The sequence below is a fragment of the Apostichopus japonicus genome, chromosome 10 (genome assembly GCF_037975245.1).
Source record: "Apostichopus japonicus isolate 1M-3 chromosome 10, ASM3797524v1, whole genome shotgun sequence".
Classification (NCBI taxonomy): Eukaryota; Metazoa; Echinodermata; class Holothuroidea; order Aspidochirotida; family Stichopodidae; genus Apostichopus; species Apostichopus japonicus.
Window position 1 is genome coordinate 8,467,028 of NC_092570.1, and position 26,436 is coordinate 8,493,463.

Below are 26,436 nucleotides of genomic sequence, written 5' to 3' on the forward strand. Positions count from 1 at the left end.
CCATCAAGGACCCTATAGAGAGAGAAAAAAAACTGAAGACACAAACACTCACACCCGATTACAATGCTTAAAGTGCTTGTCCAAAGCATTCTTAAACCCATTGACACTACTTGCTAGTAAACTTTCTCAGGCAAACCATTCCACTCATTCACAACCCTATTAGAAAAAAAGTTATGCCGAATATTAATCCTACTATGTGACTTTTGGAGTTTAAGACAATGACCTCTGGTACAACTACTGTTAGCAAACATGAAAAAGTCGGTAAAGGATAAATTGTCGAAACCATACACAATCTTGAAAACCTGGATCAAGTCCCCTATATATAGTATAGAAGTTCAGTATAAGTTCTAAGTACAATATCCAGAGACTGATCGCCCACCTCCCTCATTCAACACCCTCGCAGTTCTTTGAATGCCTGAAGTAACCCGTAATTTCTTCAATTGCTCAAATATTCGCACCGCAATACTTCCATTCATGAAATGCAATATTCAATCCGCAAAAACGCATTTGTTTATTTGGAGGGAAGGGGAGGGGTGGGGACACTTTTCAAAAGAACTGTTTCCGTGGCTCGTGCCCTCCCAAAAAATATCGTGCCTCCAGGTGCCCATTCCCCCCCCCCCCCCCGGATGCGATTTGTAGTGTTAAGAAAAAAATACTCAAACTAAATTTTATAAACAAAGGACGAAACGTTATATGTTCATCAGTAAATCTTCTTTCCACCGATCATCACAATAACCAGTTGTTTTCTCACTAACGAGGTCACAGAGGCCCCGCTAGTGCTTTAAACTACCCTGCATGAATTGCAATGTCAACACTCTAATTTAAAAACATCAAAGCAAAAAAGGTTAATTTCCCTTTTTTGTGTAACATTTTTATCCTCCTCCATTAAAAACATAAATATCGGACAGACTAAACCCGACAAATTCTTGAAAATAAAGTTACTTCAAGTTGCAAAATATGGCACCAGATTGCACCTTAGGACCCTTAATTAATAAAATAATAATAATAAAATAACAAATAAATAATAGACCCCTCCCCATGACGGCATGCACAAATAAACATTGTGCCCCCTAATTAAGTGATGTGCCCCCCAAGATTGAAATGCCTGGCGACACCACTGTTCAGTAACCTTGGTTGCTTTCATCTGTGAGCCAACTGACTGAAATTTACGTTACAAATTGAGGTTTGTAGCCTAGCTGTAAACAATCACCACTACAAATCAAATGATGTGTTAGTATGCTATCAATACTATTATGGTGCGCTGCAACATTTATTTTTTTTTATTTATTGAGATTGTTTATTGTTAACCGTGCTACACAAAGATTTGTGATGCCATTTTAAAACTAGCATGTACAGATTAAAAACAAATAATTAAAATAAAATATTAAAATTAACAAATGCTTAAGATATCCAAAAGACAGCTCTTCATCAAAGGGGCACATTTCATTTGCCATTTTGGAAAAAAGTGGGGGCACGTGCCCCCCCCGTGCCCACCCCCCGGTTTCTACCCCCTGCTATTAATAGGAGGCCAACCGAATAAAATTATTCATGACTTTAAACTTTCAAAGATATTGCAGGGACGGTACATAAAGTCCGGGTCCAGCACATGAAATTCGGGACTGTCTCTGGAAATGGGGGTCACCTTAATTAAAATACATGAAAAGTATTGGCATCATTTTACCTAGACGTTTGATCACTTTTAGGCAAAATATCAAATACTTGAATAATATTTATGCCTATAGATCTTTTAACAAAAGCCTACCGACTAAACCATACTTGGGCTATAACGACATACGTCACACATAAAGACATTTACATACAATGCAACTGTTTTTAATTTTCAACCTCATCTCCCCCACCTCTTTGCCTCTATTGGCCACGTTCCATCTGTTTGTCCCATTTTAGCCTGATTTTATTACTGTGAAACGTAAAAAGCAAGATTTTGCTACAATAACGTGTCGGTTTTGCAACTGCACACATTGGCGTGTGCAGAATTTCACAGGTGGAGGCAGTGGACGAAATTCAGTTTCCCGGACTGATTTAGGTAAGGACCTAAGCTTTTATGGAAGGGACATATGCGAATCAAGTAGTTGATAAAAAAAGGTCCTGCTCTGGGGTCATTGAAGCCGAATCCTATGTAGGGGGTATGCCCCCCCCCCCCTCGCCTCCCACCTTTCAACCCAAATGTAGACTTTGATGCATGTTGAGGCATATTAGACTATATATTAGGTCAAGCTCATAAGTAGCTCTAAGCATACCAATTGTGAAAATAAATAAAGTAAATTCAAGTGAACCGACTCCCATGCAGGGGGTCTGGGATCCTGTCCTAGATAAAATTAACATTTAAACGTCAAATTGTGTATTCTGAGGCATATTTAAACTATAAGTTAGCCTCTCTATAAACAAGATTGTGCAGGTGCGTATCCAGGGGGGGGGCGTTGGGGGCGCGCGCCCCCCGGGTAAGAAAAAGAGGAGAGAAAAAAAAGAGAAGAAAAAAGGAAAAAAGAGGGGAAAAAGAGGAGGAGAGGAAGGAAGGGAAAAGAAAAAGAAGAAAGAGAGAAGAAGGAGAAAAGGAGGGAGTAAAAGAAAAACGCGAAGACACCGGGAAGAGAAAGAGGAACAGTGACATCATTACAGCGCTGAAGGGTAGCCAGTGACGGATCAATGATTTCGTAAAAGTGTGCCTCACCCACCCCTTACACCGACAACTCCATTTTTTTGACGTTTCCATTTTCCTCTCTCACTAATGATCTATATATATATACTATATATGGTCTATCATAACGCGTGTGTAGAATTGTGCTATGAAACCAAATGTGGCTGGTCTCGAACTCGACCGTGTCGTCGGGGAACATGACGCATTTTGGGATGGGGGCGACCGCCCCCCCCCCATTCAGCATTTTTTTAAATGATATCGCTAAGTAATTTCAAAATAGAAAGTGCTTAGATGCAACTTACAAGGCCTGGGAAGTGTCATTTCCAGCGATCTGGGAGACATTTTCGGCCAAAATTTGCTTGTACGCTTCGCGCTAACAAATGGTCCTGGGTAGTGCCATTTCCAGCGATCTGGGAGGCATTTTCTGCCAACATTTTCTTGTACGCTTCGCGACAACCTATGGTGGCGCTACGCTTAGATAATTTGCCTACAGGCGTCGCCCCTCCCTTGGCAAATTCCTCGCTACGCGCCTGTTCGAATTTGTAAAGCAAACAGCAGATATCACATCATATCAGTGAGCATGAAAATGGCGTTCCAGGATGAAAAGCCTCAAAACTGTCCGACTTGCCTGAAAAAATAACCAAAAATTTTCGCGCGCGGAGCGCGCTTTCAACGTGTCAATGTCAATATCATATAAGCAAGCATCGGTTATTACATCGCATGCCATCATGTACCGTACGGTCCGTTCAAATTGCGCAGTATACCGCGGGATGCTAATGTAAACAATGACATGTCTCATGTAGATGTATAAAAAGCATGGAGGTCCAATTATGTCAAAAGTTTCTTTTACATTAGTAATGGCGAATTAGGGGCTGCACCCCCGCCGCGCAGTGGCGGAGCGTCCATACGGTCAGGGGGGAGGGGAATGCCCCCCTGACGGACTCAAATGGACTGCTGGCGCCTTTTTCAGCTCTTTACCACTTTTTACTTATTCGCGATTATTGACTTTTTTATTGCGCTCTCATCTACTTATTGACATTTGTCACATTTTGTTGGTGTAATTTGGCGATGACACCCTATTCTTCGTTTATCTGCAAATTAGCCAGGCCCTGAAAGGGTCATTTCCGGCGATCTAGGGAGTATCTTTACTCAAAAATTGTCTGAGCGCTACGCGCCAACCAGTGGTGGCGCTCCGCTTAGATAGTGTCGAAAGCGCCCCTACAGACCATTCTCGCCCCTCCTGACCAATACCCCTAGCTCCGCCACTGCCACCGCGCCTCCTGCGCCTATGTGTGTAGTGTTCGGTTGAAGGAAATATCTGCTATTTTTTTCATTTCCTTCAACCAAGTTTTATAATAGCCGTTATAAGAGGTTTAATATTTGTACACCAATAAATTAACTGTGTCTGAATTTTAGAAAATTTCTGACCAACATTCTGCATCACACTTCCCTCTACTCGTGCAATTTTGACCGGTCAGTAAGGGGTTGAAGGAAGTTTTTCTATATTGGTTGTCCATAGATAAAATTTTGTACAACATTATGGGTATGTTTTGAAGTGAGTTTATTCACGAGAAATGTGAATTTTCAAGTTCTGAACAAATTTGGGGCTTAAAACCTTGAAAAGTGGGGCTGACGGGTATTGTGGGCGGCGACGTAGAATCACCTACAAAAGCAAAGACCCACAGGACATGCGATCAGGTCGAACATGATGTGTGCCGGGTTGACAATATTCAAAAAGGTTATGGATGGAAAAAAAAACTATTAGGAAATACTTGGTTCTCAGGCAAAAAGTGTACATCTGGTTGGTCATTTCAAGCCCGAAAAGTGCCGTTTCCGGTGATCTGGGGGGTATCAAAACCAGAAATTTTCTTGTACGCTGCGCGCCAACCGATGGTGGCGCTCCGCTTAGATAGTAATGCGCGCCCCCCGGGTTAGAAAATCCTGGATACGCGCCTGTTGTGCATATGTTGTGTGAGATTGAAAAGTAAAGTGGGGGCGGCATGGTGTAATCTTTCTCAGGCTGAATGTAAAATTAATAAATTTAAATTAATTAATTCATTATTATTATTATTTTTTTGTCCCATCTCATGTATTCACGATTATCATACATGTATATGGTACACCGATTATATTTCGAGTTCCGATAACAACATAGGTATGTCATCTGAATGATACAAAGTAATTATTTACATAATGCGAAAATTGATTCTGAGTGAGTATTTCTTCTGCTCTTCTTATACCGATAGATATATATATACACATCCATAAAAAATACCTTCAGAGAATACAAAACTCACGCATACACACACGCACACATACACACACATCCACCCACACACGCGTACACACACACACAAATACATAGACACACAACCATACAAACACGTACGTACATAAACACCCACACACATGTATATCAATGCACAGTAAGGAATAAAACATCGAACAACATCAGAGATTGTCTATGCTATACATAAATGTAACAGTAAGGTAGATGATAAGCAGAGGTTAAGACAAGAGTCGCAAAGTTCATTAATTGAATGAGAAAAACAAGTCCTTAATGCCATGTATTTTCTACGAGCAGAGCTAGTAGAGTTTCGCTTCGAAGCAATGTGCTTTTCAACGTTAAGAATGAATTTCATTTTATAGAAGAAATTTAACAGTCAGGCTTAACATTGTTTTGCTTACAATTGAAGATAAAGTATTTGATATGAAGGATAACAAAATTCAATGGGTCGTAATCTGTTATCAGTTTACCGAAGAAGAAATCTTTTTTTTTTGAGCAGATAAACTGGCTACCATATAATTTCTGTTCGCAATCTAAAAGGAAATTAAAAGGCAATCTAATCGCAATCTAAAAGGCAAAAGGAGAATAAAAAAATCCTGACACATGACAGGACCAGAATAAATGTTCAATAGTTTCCTCTTCAATGTTGCAAAATGTACCGAACGGGGAAGCTGAAATTAATTTTGAGACCGTGCTATACCAAAATTCTCTAAGGTATTCAGCACCTTAACAGTGCTGTTGCGGGTACCGTCTAAGAAGAACGGTGGTGTCGTCGGCATACTGCAGTACTTTAGTCTCCCGGGCAAATATGTTAATCGATACAATCAAAAGCTTTTTCAAAAATCAATAAAGAACAGAAGGCCCGGAATGTTATTTGTGGTAGTGTGATCGATCAGGTCCAGCACAAAACGAATGTTTCCCCAATAAACTTATTTTTGATAAAACCAGTTTGGTTATCCCCAACAATTTTGTCGACGACCCGTTTTAACCGGTTAGCCAATGCTTTGGCTCCTATCTTGTAGTCAGTGTTAAGGAGACTAATAGGTCTATAGTTAGCTATAGCCTTATGGTCCTTATTTGGAGTAAAGACCCCTCTATTTTGCTCACAGGATAATGAATGATGATCACAACCAAAATTCAAGAAATCGACAGCAAGCTGACCAAGAAGAGACCAATAGGTCTATAAAACTCAGTAGAGAGACCATCATCACTTCCGGGAGATTTACAGTAAGCCATTGAGCTTAAGGCTATGACATTCATCTAAAGTAATGGGCCCGGCCGTCACAAGAACGGGGGTCCGATTCATCAGAGTGAAAGTCAGGCAAATCTCTAATAAAATATGAAGGATAACATTGTGAATGAGAGTACAAAGTACTATAAAACAAACTTATTTCACGAAGAATTTCTCCACTGTTGACATTGCCCCGTTCATATTTAAGCTAAAAATGCTGTTATTTGCCTAATTGAGCCTTTCTAAATTCAGAAAATATTTAGTGCTTTTTTTCACCAGCCTCAACCCAACGAGCTCTCGACCGAACAATAATGCCCTGAAGCTCGTCATGGTACAAACCTTTTCATTTATTACGGGCATTATCTAAACTTTGACGAATGGCATCGGAGTGGTTTTCATACAACTCTCTTTCCAGATTGGAGATACTGCGTAATATTTCGTTCTCGCTTTTACGTGTGCTTTTAGCTTTTTGTTTGGCAAATTTAATAGTTTTAGAGCATGTGACATACTTGAGATTCTCCCATTTTGCGGAAGGGTTTAGAGAACGTGTGTTGCGAGTATAACAGTAGTAACAAGATTTTGGATTAGGTCGTTATACGCAGAATCAGCTAAAAGAGAGTTGTTAAACTTCCAATACCCTGGACCTCTATTATCTTCATGATTGCGAATCGATAAAACCACCATAGAGTGGCCAGATTGAAGAGGAGGCTGAAATTCAATACTGACGATTTTACCAACAAGACTACGAGATATAAGGAAAAAATCTAATCTGCAATGAATATCCAGGCGCGTATCCAGGATTTTCTAATCCGGGGGGCGCGCATTACTATCTAAGCGGAGCGCCACCATCGGTTGGCGCGGAGCGTACAAGAAAATTTTTGGTTTAGATACCCCCCAGATCACCGGAAATGGCACTTCTCGGGCTTGAAAATGAGCAACCAGATGTAGACTTTTGCCTGAGAACCAAGTATTTCCCAAAAGTTTTTTTTTTCCATCCATAACCTTTTTGAAGATTGTCATCAGTCACACATCATGTTCGACCTGATTGCATGTCCTATGGATGATTGCTTTTGTAGGTGATTCTACGTCACGGCCCACAATATCCGAAAGCCCCACTTTTGACGGTTTTAAGCCCATTATTTGTTGAGAATTTGAAAATTCACATTTCCCGTGAATAAAAATCACTTGAAAACATACCCATAATGTTGCACAAAATTCTATCTATGGACAACCAATATAGAAAAACCTCCTTGAACCCCTAATAGACAGGTCAAAATTGCACGAGTAGAGGAAAGTATGATGAAGAATGTTGGTGATGAAATTTTGTAAAATTCCGACACAGTTAATTTATTGGTGTAGAAATATTGCAACCTCTTATAATGGCTATTATAAAACTTGGTTGAAGGAAATGACAAATAGGAGATATTTCCGATATGAGGTATATCGAAAGCGAACACTACACACATAGGCGTAGGTCCCGTAGGAGGCGGGGCTGCAGCCCCCCCCCCTTCCCGCAACCAAATTTGTTCCCATTTTTTTCGGGCACCTACTGAAAGAAAAATAAATAGCAATGAATATGGCTTAAAAATGATCTCCTTGGTAATTAAAATAAAGTTGTAAGCTTGGCCGACATTACCTTTGTAAAAGAGAGTTTTGACATAAATGGATCTGTATGGTTTTTCTCCATCTACATAAGACATTTGGTTGTTTACATTTGGTTGTTTACATTAGTATACTGTGCAACTTTGACGGACCTTAAGGCACACGATGCCATGCAATGTAATGACCGATGCTTGCTTATATGATATTGGCATCGATATGTTGAACGCGCGCTCCGCGCGCGAAAAATTTTGGCTTTTTTCTTCGGGCAAGTCGTTACAGCCCCAAATCCAATTTGGCTTCTACGCCTTTGACTACACACATAGACAGTTTTTGAGGCTGTTCATCGTGGAACATGCATTTCAATGCTCACTGATATGATGTTATATCTGCTCTTTGCTTTACAAATTCGAACAGGCGTGTAGCGAGTAATTGCCAAGGGAGGGGCGAAGCCTGTAGGCAAACTATCTAAGCGAAGCGCCACCATGAGTTGGCGCGAAGCGTACAAGAAAAATTTTGGCCGAAAATGCCTCCCAGATCGCTGGAAATGACACTTCCCAGGCCTTGTAAGTTGCATCTAAGCATTGTCTATTTTGAAATTACTAGCGATGTCGTAAAGAAAATTTGCTCGGGGGGGGGGGGCGGTCGCCCCCTTCCCGAAATGCGTCATGTTCCCCGACGACTCGGTCGAGTTCAAGACCAGCCACAGTTGGGTCCATATAGCACAATTGTACAATTGTTAAGGCGTCCATACACACACACGCGTTATGATAGACCATAGATAGTATTTATATAGATACATTAGTGAGAGAGGAAAAATGGAAACGTCAAAAATGGAGTTGTCGGTGTAATAGGTAGGGTGAGGCGCACACCCCCTCCGTAATCCTTGATCTGTCACTGGCTACCCTGTGTATATAATTGGGATCAGCGCTTTAACTATGACTGTTCCTCTTTCTCTTCCCGAGGTCTTGGCTATCTTCTACTCCCTCCTTTTCTGCTTTTTCTCTCTTTTTTCTTTTTCTTTCCCTTCCTTTCTCTCCTCCTTTTCTTTTTTCCCTCCTTTTCCCTTTTTTCTTCTCTTTTTTTCTCTCCTCTTTTCCTTACCCGGGGGGCGCGCGCCCCCAACGCCCCCCCCCTTGGATACGCACCTGAATATCGGCAATGTTAGAATGCTAGCTGAAATCTTTTAAGAGAGGGTTAATCTCTCTCCAGATATCGACAAAGCTGTGAATATCCATGAGAGCTAAACATTCATCACGGGCTTTAAAGTTTGTTGTAAGGTCACCACCGAGTTTATCAACGGCAAGATTAAATACAAAGTTGAAATCCCCACCCCAAATGATAGTATTAGTTAGTATTGAACGAATTTAAGTTACGAGAAACGTCATTGTAGAAAGCAGGATTATCTTGGTTGGGGCCATAGATACAGACAATGGTAAAGAGCCGATGATTGTAGCTAAAGTCAACAATAATGCATCTACCATGCCGGTCAGTATGTACTTAAACAATTTCAACAGAAAGATTGGAGTTAAACAGAATAGGCGACACCCTTACTTAAAGCAGTACCATGAGAAAAATAATTTCCCAACCCACTCATAAGTCCAGCAGCGCTCCATCAAATGGATACTGTGCGTTTCTTGGACAAGATGTATATTAAAATGATGGCGATGAAAATATATAAATTGTCTTACGTTTTTGACTCTACCTTAAGCCCCTGACATTACAGGAGCAAATCTTAACATCAGCTAGGGAAATGAAAAATTAATATGAATCGAAATGTGAAATACATTCTCTGCATGTAGTTGTACTAACGACGAAAAACAGAATTGAGATGGAAATAAGGTCCACAAATACACAAACACATAAAAACACAAAGAAAATCCAAGATATCTGATAAAAGAGAAGCAAGGTGTCTGGGATCCACTTGGGTAAACAAAAGTCCCGTCGGTGGCTTCTGGTGGGGATGCATTCCAATGTTGACAAAAATGTTGCTGGACAGCAGGAATGGTATAAATTCATTGTAGAACAGATTGGAGACATATTACAGGGTAAATGGTGAAGAAATTTAATTAATTAATCTAATTAATTAAAAATAAACTGAATTGATTTCCACTGACGATGGGAGATGGTGGCTATGCCAATTCCCTACTTTTGCGCACGCCATTGCCTGCATATCAGTACCACAATTAAAGTCCCTCAAGCGACTATATTTGGGTGAACATGCCAACGGTGGTCAAAATATTTTAATATGCAAGGCACTTTGGAATAATGTTGCGTACTTCTCGAGGTCTTTCTCGGTTGATTTCAAACCTAATTTATTGTAATAAGTTGGTTTTAGATCGAGGAAAATCACAACCAAAATCAAGTCGACGCAATTTACTGGCTAAACTGAACTGAAGACACAAAAACTAAGGGATAATATTGAAAACAAAACCGGAAGCCAATGGAAGAATTTGTAAAAATGTTTGTAGATTTTTCAGGGTCCTTTTTGTTAGAGCAGACCTTGAGTACAGAGCATTTTATGCGCAAAAGTCTACTTACCGACGTTGACCCACCCGACGACATGACTCGCAAATGGCCAGTTAAAGATTGTAGTATGCGTGAATTCTATGTGTACTAGGGGCCTAGATTTTACGATGCGGAGTCACTCACGCATGGCAGATACAATAATGGCAAATCTTCTGTCGAATGGACCACTCTCAGGAGGATGAATGAAGATTTATTTACAAAAAGGACAGGAATGTCAACCAAGCGGATCTCATGCATATGCTAAACAGGTAGATGTTTCAGCTCCTGGATGAAAATTTGTGTGCCTGATGAAATGGGGTGCAGGGAAATATTCCCTGACATGTGAAGGGGAGGGGGGCACAGGGCCCCAATAATCTTCATGCGGGATCCCTACTGGGAATGGAGTGTCACGGAGGGAGGAGGATGAAGAACCAATCAATCCAACCAATGTTATTTTTTTAATCTATTCCCCTTCCATAGAGCTCGTGATAAAAATTTGACGTAGTATCATCATGATCGCACGGTCACAGTATCGATGTAAGGGAATTGGGAGGGGACGGGGGGGGGGAAGTGGGGGTTCAGATTGGATTGGTTTTCGTGCCAAGGCTGGCCGACGTGTCTTAAACAAAGTACTGATCAATTGAATTGTCCTAGAGATATTGTGACAATAACGAAAATTATATTGAAGGTAGGCTATGCATTTGGTTGACACTGAACAGTTAGCGCACATTTAACCCTAATTAGCCACTGCAGAACATAAATCGTATGTTTTTCGGTCAGATAGCCTGCCTGTTGGCATGAGCCACCGTTCTTTACGAAGGCTATATCACGAAAGCTAAACGGGCAGTACTTGCTGCCCGAATAAGAAGCTGATTACCATGGTGATTACCTGGTGATTAACATGTATTACATGACTTTTTATGCAAATGAGGTTAGGCCAATGTTTACCGGCGAATGTTTGCCATGAAAGTGTGTTGTTGATGAAAAAAAGAGTTCATCGATTTTCTCAATACATGACAAGCGACATTTTCGAACTTAACAATCCTACAATATATGCTGTGTTAAGGTGTGCATGGTTAGAGGCAAGCTGCTTTAGATTTTATAACTTATCTAGTTGAACTTGAAGTTGCTATGAAGCAATATGCACGGACTGAGAGCGACAACTTACATGATGTATGCCATAAAAACTTAAGTACCCAAGATACTAATCCTGGACGGACGAGTAACAAGAAGGCCATTAACATGTTTCCGAAGTGCTTCCCGCCGCCCTGACCACTTTTAACGTCAGTCCGTTGAATATGGAAATCTTAGCTCAATGGAATCATTGCATGAGATGCAAGGGCGGCGGAACCGGGGGGGGGGGCACAGGGGGCACGTGCCCCCCCACTTTTCCTCAGGTTAAAAGTGTGCCCTTTTTCTACATAAAAATTGAGGTGTCTCAAGTTAGCAAGAGGCCAGGGAATTAGAATGAACACTCGGGAAGGGCCGTTTCCGGGCCATCTGAGGGGTTTGTAAAACCAAAAATTTTCTTGTACGCTCCGCGCCAACCGATGGTGGCGCTCCGCTCACATAGTCGTGCATACAACTTTGCAAATCCTGGCTACGCCCCTGACTTTTAATGAATTTCTGTGGGTCAAACTCAAAGCTATTTCGAATGGAAAAATTTGTAAAGATATTAACGAGAAATAAACTCTAATTCCGAAGATTCCTACATTAGCAACTAGCATGATTTCACCTCATTTTGTCTCAAAAGAAAACTTGTTCCTTGTTTCCCAATTTGCACATTGGATATTGCAGTGCTAGTATGCATATTTTCCTTGAAGGGGGGGGGGGGGGGGGCGTTGATGGAGTGATGTGTATACGCAAATAAGATAATACAATAAGAGTTATAATGGGTACTAAATATAAGGCTGCATCAGTCCAATCGAATTTCTGCAAAGTGCCCTTTGACGTCGGTGCCCCCCAGATTAAAAGCGCTTCCGCCGCCCTTGATGAGATGCACTTTAGATGAAACAGCTCCTTCTAATATCTCAGAGAACTCAGAGAAGTGCTGGTGAGATGGGAACCGAGGAATACATCACATGCTTTATTATGTGTATGGGACTCGACAGAGTACAGAAGTACAATACGATCTAATTGAATACATGGTTAAATGGTAGAACATAATTCCCTGATTGAATTTAGATATAGCGCCCTCCCCATTTTAAGTCGACAGGCACATACGATGATACAGAACAAGAAACCAACTGCTTCTTAAACAGTAATAAAAGTTAATTATGAAGTTAATTATTTCCAATAGCGCTACCAATTGTTAATTAAAATCCATTCGTCCTTGAACATAAAAGATCAGCAAGGATCTTGCAATAGCTAACGTGGAACTACGTAGCAACTATTAATTTTTCAAGCAAACTTTCTGGGTTATCATATATCACCGTTACACAAGCGTTCGGTCTGATCACCATTTCCTACGAAAGTTCACACATTAGCCTACTCTAAACGGGGTTTCTTAACCTAGGATCTCACTGATCCCCTGGGAAGTGAGGCAAGAATTCCAAGGGGTGCATAGCCTACAGTCCTAGCATCTTCATCATAGCGTGGAGGTAAAACAGTAACTGATTTACCTCCATGATCATAGTCAGTCTGAAAAACGAATCCAGAGGAAAACGAATTAAACAAACAAGATGCAACAGACAAATTTATAAGAACACCGATGAACCGAGTAAAATTACACAGAACGATAGGTTATGAGATGAAAGGGAGCAGGCGATGAAAGGGCAGAAAAAACTGATGTCATGTTTAGATTTGGCAAACTCGTTGGTTGCTCACGAAGGGGAAATAATACTTCCCAAAGAAAGGGCTCAGTGCAGGCTGGGAATAACATCTAACTATATCATAACTATTTCTCACTTCCTGTTATGAGCCAGAAATGTATCAGTGCCCGCTCCCCCCCCCCCCCTCACCCACTCCCATGAGTTTCACAACATGAATAACCATGATTTATAAGTGTTCCCTTTTACCACCCTTTCCCAATTCCCTGCGAGCAAGGAAAGTACTGATATTATTCAGGTTTGTGATTGTTAAAGCAGCATTTAGTTGATTTGGGTTATTTGCAGAAAAAAGTAATTAAATAAATTTAATGTTGATGGGGTTCAAACCAGACTTGAGTTGGCTGCAGAAATGTGCAGACTGTTGCCATGCTTTTCTTCAGTCCATGTACCAGTACACAGGATCAGCTTGTGGAATCTTTGGAGCTATAAGAGTACATAATGTCTATTTAATGTTTCCCTGATACCAGCCTACTGATGACATGAAAAACACTTGTGAGAAAGGTGGGAACAAAACAAAAAATATCATCCTAAACTAGTTTGTTGGTGAAACCATTCCAAAATGCTGCATCCAATTTTAGATGGCCTTGGAGAGTTGGGGGGGGGGGGTAGGGGAGGGGAGTGCTGGGAGGAGGCAGAGGGGTATCTGGTAGAATTGCCACGGAATGGCATGTAGAGATGCCATCAAACCACACATCCCTTTCCAATCTAGGAGCACTAATAGAAATTAACTAACAGGCTGAAACAAACTAACTTCCTTGAGAACTTAGGACAGCATTCCTGCATCTTCAGTGTAAAAACAACTCAGAAGCAAATCATGAAATTTACTAACTCCTTTGACAGCCTGATTCAGTCTTGAGGTCAGAGAACTGTCTTTCGATAAAATGATTTCATAGGTTTACCTAAGTAGCTCGATTGGCTTTTTTAGATATTTCATGGTTTTCATCAACTTTTGACACTTCAAATATTTTATTTACGTCGGAATACCACTACCTTAGTATTTCATAAACTATTCCACAATCAAGTCCTACATTTTTGAACTATAATTCTACTGATTCGAGGACTCAAATTGGAGGAATAATCTAGTTATGATTCTACGAACTGAGCATTCCCCCATTGAACTGATTGCAGCCATGGTTAATATGTCAGCAGCAACAATTCAGGGGATTATTTGACAATTAACCAACAAGACCAATAATGAATATAACAACAAGGTACTGAACTTAATAAATCCATTTAATTTCATGCAGCAGTACATACAGATAAAATAACAGTTAACCACAATGCTACTATAGATAATATATATTGAATATGTATAATGATGTATATAAATCTATATATAGTAACATAATCAGCCTAAATTAAAAGGCAAGATCTGTGACTAAGGGTGCAGTCATGACTTCATGAGCCTACAGAGTCCAGAATTATCTACACCCAAAATCGTTCATACCGCCTTCTGTAATAGATGTAACATATATGTTTACGGCTTGAATTGTGTTGTTAACTCTCTTACATGCTGGTCGAATACATCTTATGTTTGGTAACAGCAGAAATGATCTTTAATGTTTTGAAATGTTATCATTTTCAGTATTCTGTTCAATCAACATTCATGATTCCAAAAATTTGTTAGGGAAGTGGTCTACTGCCCTCTTCCACACATGTAGTCACACAGTTGTCATTATGCAATACAGCTGTATAGTTCGTTGTTCAACTGTTTGTCATTATTAATCAAGTATTGCCTGTTGTTTCATGATCTTAACCACAGCTGAAAACAGCTAGAAAAAGTATATTAAATTAATGTCAAAGATATTTATAAGTCTCTTTAAAAGATTTCGTTGATATTTTTAAATGGACCAAACGTAGTCATGAGTAATGCTGTACTAATGCAAACCCTTCACAAGGCTGACTATGGTACCTATGATAAATTGTTGCCAAGTAAAATTATAAAAACCACCACATAATTATGAAATCAACAAATCTTAGAGCAACAAAACCTGACTTGGTCATAATCTTCCTGCACCCAATACTTTACCTTGTACCTTGCTCTGCTCTATCCAATTCACTGCCATGTCCTACTCTACCTGTTGTATTCTCTGCCCTCTACCGCTACTTGCCTCGTCCCACATTCTCCAATCTTTTTCCTCTCCCCCATTCTTTTCTCTGCATCATCCCATTCTCCCCCGTCCTAGGCTCTGCTCTGTCCTATTCTCTCCCCCATGCTAGTCTCTACCCTGTCATACTCTCTCCCCCATCCTGTTCTATCCCCATCCTATTATCTCCCCCATCCTGTTCTCTCCTGTCCTGTTCTCTTCGTCCTAGTCTCTACCATGTCCTATTCTCTGCTCCCTCCTGTTATCTCCCTCATCTTATTATCTCCCCCATCCTGCGCTCTCACCCATCCTGTTATTCCCCATCCTATTATCTCCCCAATCCTATTATCTCTCCCATCCTATTTTCTCCCCGTCCTAGTCTCTGCTCCGTCCTATTCCCCCAATTCCTAGTCTCTATCCTGTCATACTCTCCCCCCACACCCCCCATCTTGTTCTCTCTCCCGTCCTCCTCTCTCCCCATCCTATTCTCTAGTCCTCCTTATTCTCCGCTGCATCAGCAGCAGCGACAATCTTAGGTACATTTGGTAATTTCTTGAGACCTCAGAACGTTATCAACAATCAACATGATTGTTGTTCTTTGACTAATCAATAGACTTAATGTGTAGGCACATGTGCAACTCATATTCCTTGTAATGGAGTTATAGCAATATAGACAGGTGATAGTTAGACCCTAAACCAGACTGAATCAACTTGGCAGACTTAAGGATCGAATCTACCTCCACCAGGAGAGTGACACCACATGAATGTGTTATCTTAACACCCTTAACCAGTCTGAATCACCTTAGCAGACTTAAGGATCGATCTACCTAGACCAGGAGAGTTACACCACATGAATGAGTTATTTATCACCCTTGACCAGTCTGAATCAACTTGGCAGACTTAAGGAACGACTCTACCTCCACCAGGAGAGTTACACCACATGAATGTGTTATTTTAACTCCCTTGACCAGTCTGAATCACCTTAGCAGACTTAAGGATCGAATCTATCTCCACCAGGAGAGTTACACCACATAAATGTGTTATTTTAACTCCCTTGACCAGTCTGAATCAACTTGGCAGACTTAAGGATCGAATCTACCTCCACCAGGAGAGTTGCACCACATCAATGTGTTATTTAATCACCCTTCACCAGTCTGAACCAACTTGGCAGACTTAAGGATCGAATCTACCTTCACCAGGAGAGTTACACCACATCAATGTGTTATGTTAACACCCTTGACCAGTCTGAATCAACTTGGCAGACTTAAGCAACGAATCTACCTCCACCCCTGAGATTTACATCATATGAATGAAGACCTTATAGATCAGTCTTCACTAGCTTATCAGACTGAAACCAGCTGCACCAGTTCCAATTTATTACCCTCTCAACTATGTTTGTGGTGTTAATTCAAAGACCAACACATCTGTACATAATTGCATACAGTCCCCTCATTAACTTTAGCTTGTATTGCTGTACTTGGCTGTCAGATCGAAGCAAAGGTGTCCTCTTATTAGACATCTTCCCAATCTCTGTTCTATCTGTGACAACATACCCCCCCCCCCCAAAACTTGTTAACAGGTAGTTCAAAACAACTGCTGAAGATTGTCAATAAGAATCTACAATTAAATTCAGGCATTCATCATTCTTGAACACACACATTCTCATGGGACTGTAAACTGTGTCGTTCTGAGATAAATTTCCCGGTATTTTAATCGATCATGCAACTTTCAAAAAAATGACTTTATAATATTGCAAGTCATTTCTAAAACTGGTGGCTTGACCGTAGGGCAACAACTAAATTGAACTTACTACTGTTTCCGTCATTTCCCTGTGTAAACTAAATATGGTTAACCTGACATGTTAAATACACTGCTACTACCAGATGTCTATGAGTAAAATGCATTGCCAAGATAAAAAACACAAACCACAAAAAACAAGAACAATTTAAACAATGGACACCTGATATAGAGTCACAATTAACTTTGTTATTAACCAAAATATGAAACAACTTTTTAGTAAAAAGCTAAGAAAATACTTACAGGGTGTTTTTATATAATTTTAACAAAACACTGTATGATTCACAATGAAACTTCATGACAAGGATCACAAAAATAATATAAAGCCATATATCAATAATTTTTTTGAGAGCAAATATATAACTTGATTCTTCTTCTTCTTAATTTTTTTTTTTTCATTTCATGTCTTTAAGAGTAATGTTATAATACGACAAATCTAACAATTACAACCGTTACAAAAAGATTACAACACATTTATTCTGGTTTTTTTATATGCAACATTGAAAAAAACAAAAAAAATGCTTCCACATAGCAAATTTAGTCTTCTTCACATGATATTCAACCCTCAACTTACAAAAATACTATAGATACATTAAGATCACCTTAATCTCGCTTCCCTTTTTTTATTGGGAATTATCCCATTTTTCTTTTAAAAACAAAATAACATAACATTGAACAAGAGAGGGGGGGGGGGGGAGAAGAGGAGGATCTCTGCCTTAGATATATGGTATGGTTGTGAAAGGGAGCAACTTTTACAGCACATTTAGGATATAAAAGACGATTTTCCAGAGACAGCCCATAGCTGAGACAAATAACTTGCTACGTCTACTACTAGCACTGTACAACCACATCACCATGAGTTTTTCTACCACGTTATCAAATATTACTATCAGTTACATATGCTATATAACACTGTCTTCTAGCAGCAGTACATAGGCTACTACAAATCTTAAGTATATCACAAGTCAGAGCTATATCAAGGCTTTTATTGGCATTTTGTGCAGTTAAAAAAAAGAAAAAAGACCTTCGCTATTGTTTAAAGCTAGTGACAGGAGCATATTCTCAGATGATTCTCAACATTGTCTTTTACTTATGTAGGATCACACATAGTCAAACATGTTGTATGCCACATTTCGAGAATGCAATTTTCTAAAGTTCCCATCTACTCCCAATTTTCCCCTTCCTCCACCCCCCCCCCCCCCCCCTAGGGCAACCCCTCACCCTTTTACATCTGTTCGTCCTTGAGAGATGGACATATTTGTTGATGATATCTACCGATATAAAAGTACTGTAGACTCCTGAAGAGTAAAACATATTTCATTTTGCTAATACTAAACTATTTACTGCACAACCAGTAGGCGGTATTAGGTAAATATAGGATTTTAGTCAACAAATCAAAAACATCGGGATTGGAAACTTTCAAAATCAAAATATCTGTGCAGTTCCCATTATTCCCGTCTAAGTTTACAAAAACAATTTTTTTTCTGAATCACTAAACTAAATGAGGTAAGTTTTTCATATGACAACATAATTATTTTTTGTTCATGAATGGATTTTGGTCCAAGGTTGAATAATATTTTTGCACCGATTCCTTTCCAGTCGTCAATAGTTTTAAGTAGTTTGGTCATAGCTTCTCATATAGATGTCCCTTCTTCTGAGCATCAATTCTTTATCCTGAGAAAATCAATTCACAGGGATACTACTATACTATCCTTTCAAAGTGTAAAATCTGAATAGTTTTCAACTAGATAGAATTCTTTGGCTATAGTGTTTTTCTTTTATTCTTTTATCTCTCTCTCTCCCTCTGTCTCTCTTTGTGCTCCAGGCAGTAGTCACGCTACTCTTGACTTGAAAATACTAAAACACAAACTATGTGCACTATTGATAGATTGCAAAGCTACACTGACTGTACAAAGACCCTAACGACAAAACACAATCACCTCCAATGTGCGACACTTGAAAAAATTTCGCGTAACCACAGAGAATCCCACGCAAGATGGTGTCAGCAGAATGTGGACTCAAAAAGAAAGAAACGTTAGCACCAGAAGATACAAGGTAACCATTCAAATGTGTGATCGGCTCATGACCCTCTCAGGTGATCAAAGCAGCCTGGTTCAATTAGCGCCCTCTATCTGCTAAAGAACATCTCACGCCTCGGTGCCCTCACCCTCGGCTCCCTGGAGTCTCAGTCGGGCAAAATCTTCGAAGATGAGATCATCATCCTCGTCACCGTGAAGTTTCTGCTCGCTGTAGAAAGTGAGGCGAAAAAAAGGGCTTTGTGATTCCTTGACACATTTTGAATGCAGGGTTTGGTTTCTTCCATAAGAAAACTAAACTTCTAACTGGAAGAAAACTAGAAAACCAGCATTTAAGAAAATTTCTAAAGGGAGTATATTTCTGCCTGACTATGAGGAGGAAGTTTCATCAAGGAGAGGGGATTGTTTTACCTGCAGTCTATATAGTAAATCCATATCAATTAACTCAAGTGGGTACTCACTCAATGTGACACTTCATTGTCACGGGACCTATGAAATTGATAATCCCTCTGACCTCAGTTTGCACAGAGTACCTAAAATACCTTTTAATAGGTGCATTCACAGTGGTTCTACTCTTGACCTCTGTTTACCTCAAATGACCTTCAAACTTCACATAAAACAATAGGGTTCTTGTACCTAATAAGATGGATCCACCTAACCAAGCATGAAGAAAATCCAAGCTATAATTTTGGAGCTATCTTGTTAACAAGGTTTTCAAACTATGACCATGTGAACTCAAATGACATTTGACCTCTTTAAAAATCCATAGGAATCTTGTACTTGCATTATTACATCCACATGCTAAAAAATGCCGTTCATCTACAGTTTGCTTTTGATTGCATTCAATTGCATTTCAAAGTTTTCACACTTTGACCACTTGTGGATTTAAATGACTTTTGACCCCTGCAGAAAACAATAGCATTCTTGCAATAATTCAGGAGCATCCTCATACCTTATTTAAATTTCATCCAGTGCTTCCTTTTGGACTTGTTTACAACCTCCACATCTTCTACTTTATCAAGTGGATCCACTTACTATATCTGATATTCATCCAAGCTTTACTTCTTGAGCTAGCATGTGTTTACAAGGTTTTCAGATCGTATCCTCTGTTGACCTCAAATGACCTTTGACTTCTGCAGAACACTATGGTTTGGGGGGAGGGAAGAGGGCACACACCCCAAACCAGCAACAATGAACTTCATCCTCATAGAAGCTGTATTTCTATGCATGAACCTCCATGAATCCATAAAGAAACCCAATTGCAGATATATAATGTTGACTAATTTTAAGACATGCCAACAGCAGTTTTTAAGGGTTTTCCTTATTACTTCAAGGAGCAGAAAAACTTACTTTGTCTCAAAGCTGATCAGATTGGTATCCAAAGGTGCTGTTTCACCTAGGAGGAGGTAATAAAAAAATATGACAAAACTTATGAGTCTCTTTAGTTAAAATATGAAAGAAAGAATTTTTAAACCATTATCATTTAACATTCTAAATCAATAATTACAACACAAAAGCTCAACTGACTGGCAGACAAAGGCCTGGGGTCGAGGAATGGGATCCCAATCTCAGAATCAGGATTTCTCAAGCATATCACCAAGAAGACTTTCTAGCAATTAAGTGAATTCAGAATATTGGATTAGTCTTTAAAATCTAATTATTAAAGATTCTTAAAAAAGAATTGATCAGTTGTACTGATCAGGCAGTATTAGAACTGAAGAAAAACCAGAATGCAAAATGAAACCCAAAAATGTACCATCTGCAGGTTGTTGGATGATCACCGGGGGTAACAGTTCTGTATCCTCTGGCTTAGGATGACTAAGCTTGAATGGCAACTCAACAGAGATGTTCCTTTGGAGAAAGAAAGTAACAACAATCAGAAATGGAACTGCGATCATTCATGAAAGATATGAATAACCATGAATGTAAATGAGACATGCTGCATATTCATAACTTATACAGTAAACTCAAGCAAGACATCCAGCATGTTACTGGTAACCTCCTAACACTCATAAATACCACCTGTTATATCACACACTGCTGAAAAAAGAAAAAAAAAAGCAGAAGCTTACGATATGAATAACCATGAATGTATATGAGACATGCTGCATATTCATAACTAATACAGTAAACTCAAGCAATACATAATGCATGTTACTGGTAACTTCCTAACATCCGTAAATACCACCTGTTATATCACTCTGCTGAAAAAAAAGCAGAAGCTTATATGAAAGCTTCCCTACACAATAAATGACAAACTTATATCTGTGCCATTAAAGCTAACCTATCAAATTACACTCAAGACTCTAGAGACAATTACAAAACAACTCAAAATTTCAGGTTTTTAAACAAAGTGTTTTTATGTTGTTGCAAGTCTTCTCTAGTTTTGCCAAGAAACCTGTCTTGAAAAAAAAAAGAAAAACCTGTTTCCCTCGGTCGTTTTTTGGATGAGCATAAAAGGGTCTACAGTGTGCATCTGATTGAGTTAATACTCTCCCTGACAGTTCTCGAGGCAAAATTAGATTACCTGCCAAGTCTTGACAATACTGCCATTAGCAAAACCTGGCAGACCATTTTTCCCAACCATTCTTTTAATGCATTTCATAGAGAGCCGTTTTGTTAATACTAAAATACACGGTGAAAAGCAAATCAATATCTGTTGTTCATCACAAACGTTGATGGTTTCCACCGAGCAAGCAGATCGACACGGTTCATTGTGTGAACCTCAAGAAGGTAAAAAATAGTTGACGAAACAGAATATATAATGTTCTCTCTTTCTTTCTCTCCTTCTTCTTCTCTGTAAATGTAGCTGATCACTGTATAGAAGCATGACTTATTGTCACTTATGAGTTACGACAACGTAATATAAATAGTTTTCACAAGGCCGTGGGGGGGGGTGGGGGGGGGAGTTCGAGCTAATGACGGACATGTTGGTATTGTTACTCCAACAGGAGTGTCACTCAGGGTTCCCCTTAAGCCGATTTAAAATATTAAATCTACTTTGCGTATTGAGGTACTATTCAAATTCTTTTTGTTCCAAATTCCATTTTCATAATCTCCTTGTTTCTAATTCACCTATTTCTACTAGCTTGCTCCTAATTGCAAATTCTTCTATGCAGCCAATTTAACCAATTTCGATAAACTATTTTGAATTTTATTTCTGTCGACCCTCTATTACAAAACGGTGAGGTTTCCTTAAGACTAATATATTCGACACATCATCGGTTACATTATACAAATCACTTCTCTGGTTTGCTCAAGGAATATATTTATAAATAAAGTACGTTAATGAAGCTCATTGCCCCAAATATCATGGGGACGTATTTGAGCAGGTCTGACATTTCACATTTCACACATTGCGACATATAATGTTGTAGAATCTGTGCACTTCATACTAATAGTGTGTCAACTGCATGAGTGTTTATAATAAATAGGATATCTACTTTTGTTATCTATCTCCAAGCAGTGGTCTTAGAAGGCTATAATTCTTTACATTCTATTCTTTTAATATCACTAACATGGCCAAAAGAAAATACATGATATTAAACTGAAGCATTAACATTGAATAAAAATACTTAGGGGATATCCCATATCTAAATCCTGTTTTAGTAGAGCAACACACAGTTACCTACGGGGCTGGTGAAATTCCGAGTATCGATGATAGGCCCAAAGGGAATATTTATTAAACCAAATAAAGAAATCGTGATCGGTGTTTTACACATCAATTTATAAATGTATTATTTTCAAACTGCATTTAATAATACAGTTGTGTAACAGTAAAAGAAAACATTACAGTTATGAAAGAAGAGTTTTGATATGTCTCTTTAAGATCAGTAAGCCTAGCCTGTTTGTATCTGTGGCCCCAGTCATCAAGGTTAGTAGTTACGTGTCATATGTTTGTGTTACTTTCAGAAACAAAAGTAATTTTCTTTTACATAAAAAAAGAAAAAGAAGGGGGATTGGAAGGCACTGGGCAGTTTGCAGCTTTGTGTAAAAAAAAAAAAACATTTGCTATATTTTCTTTTTGGTATCAATAGGCTATGACATGTGTCATTTGAATTTATTTCAAAGATCATTTCGAATAGCTTCATGCTTAAATCGGATTTTGGCATTTAGGTGTTCCCAATCAAGGAAGGACTACATAGGCAGTGACAGAAGGTACTTAATACCTTCCTCCTTGTTAACACTGTGCAAACGGTAAGTATAAAAGGAAGGTATCGGCTCAGCGAATCAATTGACATTTAACGGTTCCTGTTTACTTGGTATGTTTGTTCAACGTTCTTCATTTCCTCCAACACTCCAATCAATCTGTTTCCTTATGAAAGAGTTCAAATCTTGTGTTTCACCATAATGTACTTTAAATTCATAGGCAATTCACTGAATTCCCTAAATCAAATTTTAAATTTTCACTAGAATCAAGGAATGCTTATAATACTTTTTGAAATAATTGAAATTATCTGAGAATTAGATTAACCGTTGGTCGTGTCAACTCGAATTAAAATCCAGCTTGATGTAAACTGTTCACCAAATCATAAGCTGCAAAACTGTCCAACTGTATTATAAAATATTTTGGTAATCAACTTTCTTTGCAAAAACAAAGACTGTCAGGAGTTTGACAAATTTCAGTATATCGTGAAGTAAAACTGGTCAAAATAATAACCAGATTCAACTTTTAATTTCATCATCCAAATGTAATGAAGAGCCAAATGCTACTGATAGGGAGACAGTAAATCTAGACAAAATGGATTCTATTTTAGTCACCCCAAATGTCCAAGCTGAATGTAATCATTAAGCGTATACCAAGTTTTTTGGCTTAAGAAAAAAGTATACACAGATTGCTCTGTTGCTGCTAAAGGTAACAAACCTTGAGATTTTCTCATTTTATAATAGAGGAATTACATTCCATATTGACACACTAAAGAATCACAAACACTATTCACAGTTTGCTCAGCTTTAACACAGAAAACAAATTTTCAAATACTGTTAGCTTGTTCTTTGTTCAGCTAATTATACAGATTATTAACACATTCGTTAGTTTAATACACACAGCACTAATCACCATAGTTCTAACTGGCACAAAGAGTAAGCTTTAATCTATTTTCTTTGATTACAAACAGTTAAAGGCCAAAAATACAATGATAAGTCAATTTACTGTATTACAGATGTTAAAACCCATGTTCCTTCTGTAAACCTTTTTCAAGTTAGCATCTGAAGTATTCCGCATAAATTATGGCTTCCTTATATTTCATTTGAAATAATTTCTTCAAACCACTTCTACATACCCGTCAAGTAGATTCTGCGTAGGCTAAATATTATATATATATCATTGCATACAAGCCACTGCCACATCCTTGAAAACCAATTAATACACTGTCATCTTAAATGGAGAAAAAAAAACTCATACAGGGGGACTGTTATACTAAGTGTGCATGAATAGATAGATCTATGCAAGATAGTTCATTACATAATCTCTTTCATAACTGTCTGTACCAACCACAGTATCAGGACTTTAAGGATTCTATAGTAAATTATGCAATCTATATGATATCTGTTTGCACCAACCACAATATCAGGACTTTAAGGATTATATAGTAAATTATGTAATCTTTTTGATATCTGTCTGTACCAAAAACGGTATCAGGACTTTAGGATTCTATAGTTCATTACGTAATCTTTATGATATTTGGGATTCTTCAATGATTTAATATTTGTTACCAAAGTGACAACAATATCATATTTTAGATGACAAAGAGAATGAACAAAGCATTTATTTTTCCTTTGAATTTACAATATTGGCTTCAATCTCCCATTTTAGCCGGAGTCAAAGTGGATGGATGCAGTCATTTCCAGTTGACAAAGCACCCTTTATAACCAGCTATTTCCCAAGAGGTTAAAAATATTCTTTATCCTAACAAAATAAGAAGACATGATTAACGGCAGAAGACATTAGACCTAATTAGCGCGAACAATTCCGACACACAAAGTACACCATTTGCACATATACCGCATGAGTTAAGTCTTAATTCTCTGCTGGAAACAGAGATACAGAGACACACATTTAGCAGAATTAGTTTCATTTATTCCTTTGCTGAAATGGTAATTTGCTGGTCAATGGAGAGACAAATTGAAGCATTCCAACAATAAATGCCAGTTAAATCATTCAAATACAAAGCTAGTTCAAGGTTGTCACTGGTATCTTTGACATTTAAAGATGCATCTAGATGCAAGTAGAAACTTGACATTATTCTCACCACACCATGTAATATACAGTAATGGATATCACTGACCAAGCCATGTGATATTATACAAATAATGAATGGTTATGAGTGCAACAGTGCAAATATTTCATGAGTTGAAAGATGGAATGTTCCATTCAATGAGGTGCAGCCAAGTTGAATGGAACAAATTACATCTTTCAAAGAAATTTGGATATAATTGGATGTAAAATGCACTCATGCAACAGATTGTATTGTACAGACAGGTTTCTCTGCTCTCTTACCATTGAAAAAAGTGCTATCAAAAAAGTATAACCCATGGTTCTATTTCATAGAGTGTAATAGAGTGGATTTTGCATGCAATCAATGAGCAATTGACCAATCAAATGACCAGAATACAATTAGGTGTTGTATAATAATGGATATCACTGACCAAGCCATGTGACATACAGTATTGGATATCACTGACCAAGCCATGTAATATACAGTTATGGATATCACTTACCAAGCCATGTAATTCTTTTCATATTGATGAATGTGCATGATTATTCAACTCATACAGGCTAAAGTACTTTAAAACTGATGACTACTTACGTTGTTGAATAGGCCACCTTGAGCTCTACCTTAACCCTGTATTCAACAATAATACCAAGGTTTTCTCTTCTTTCATCAGCAATTTTACCATTCTCATCAAGGTCAGTCAATCTAAGAGAGGGAAGAAATAAAAAAACGACAACATTAGAAGGACAAATAAAACAATTTACCCTCTAGCAAACATGAAAAACCAATCAAATTTGTTTGTTTATAGGTCAACAGTTAAATATAGGAATGATATAACCTTCAACATGTGCAGTATTTAAATACCTTCAAATACATGTATATAGCATTCTCTGCCAACTAAATATTTCTTTCTGTTCATAATGCTAAATATCCTCTGTGGATTGGCCACATATGTATCATATGAACTTTAACCTTACTGTATGAATTCTGTACAGAGTACTACCATCTACTCACTGAACTTCACTTAAATATCAGTTGTCTGGTTTCTGACCAATGCCTCTGACAAAAATAAAGTCGGAGGTCTTTACTAATTTATTCATCAGAGTGATTTCCACTTTGCTAAAAGATTTCAACTCAACTCCTGAGCAGAGTTGACAAACCTTGTCTAGATTTGGAAGAAAATGCTAAACTA

At 38.5% G+C, this 26,436-nt stretch overlaps 1 protein-coding gene across 2 annotated transcripts in view; it reads right to left on the bottom strand.

Moving 5' to 3' along the window:
• Window positions 1-14,324: 14,324 nt before the first annotated feature.
• The window catches only part of LOC139975404 (beta-arrestin-1-like), a 96,605-nt gene continuing 84,493 nt past the window's right edge, over window positions 14,325-26,436 (bottom strand). For both annotated transcript variants that reach the window (XM_071983383.1, XM_071983384.1), the window contains 4 exons: window positions 25,839-25,949; window positions 20,786-20,880; window positions 20,380-20,425; window positions 14,325-19,240 (listed from right to left, as the gene is read on the bottom strand). In XM_071983383.1, the coding sequence (XP_071839484.1) occupies window positions 19,141-19,240; window positions 20,380-20,425; window positions 20,786-20,880; window positions 25,839-25,949 (352 nt within the window). In that variant the 3' untranslated portion in view covers window positions 14,325-19,140. The remainder of the gene's footprint in view (window positions 19,241-20,379; window positions 20,426-20,785; window positions 20,881-25,838; window positions 25,950-26,436) is intronic.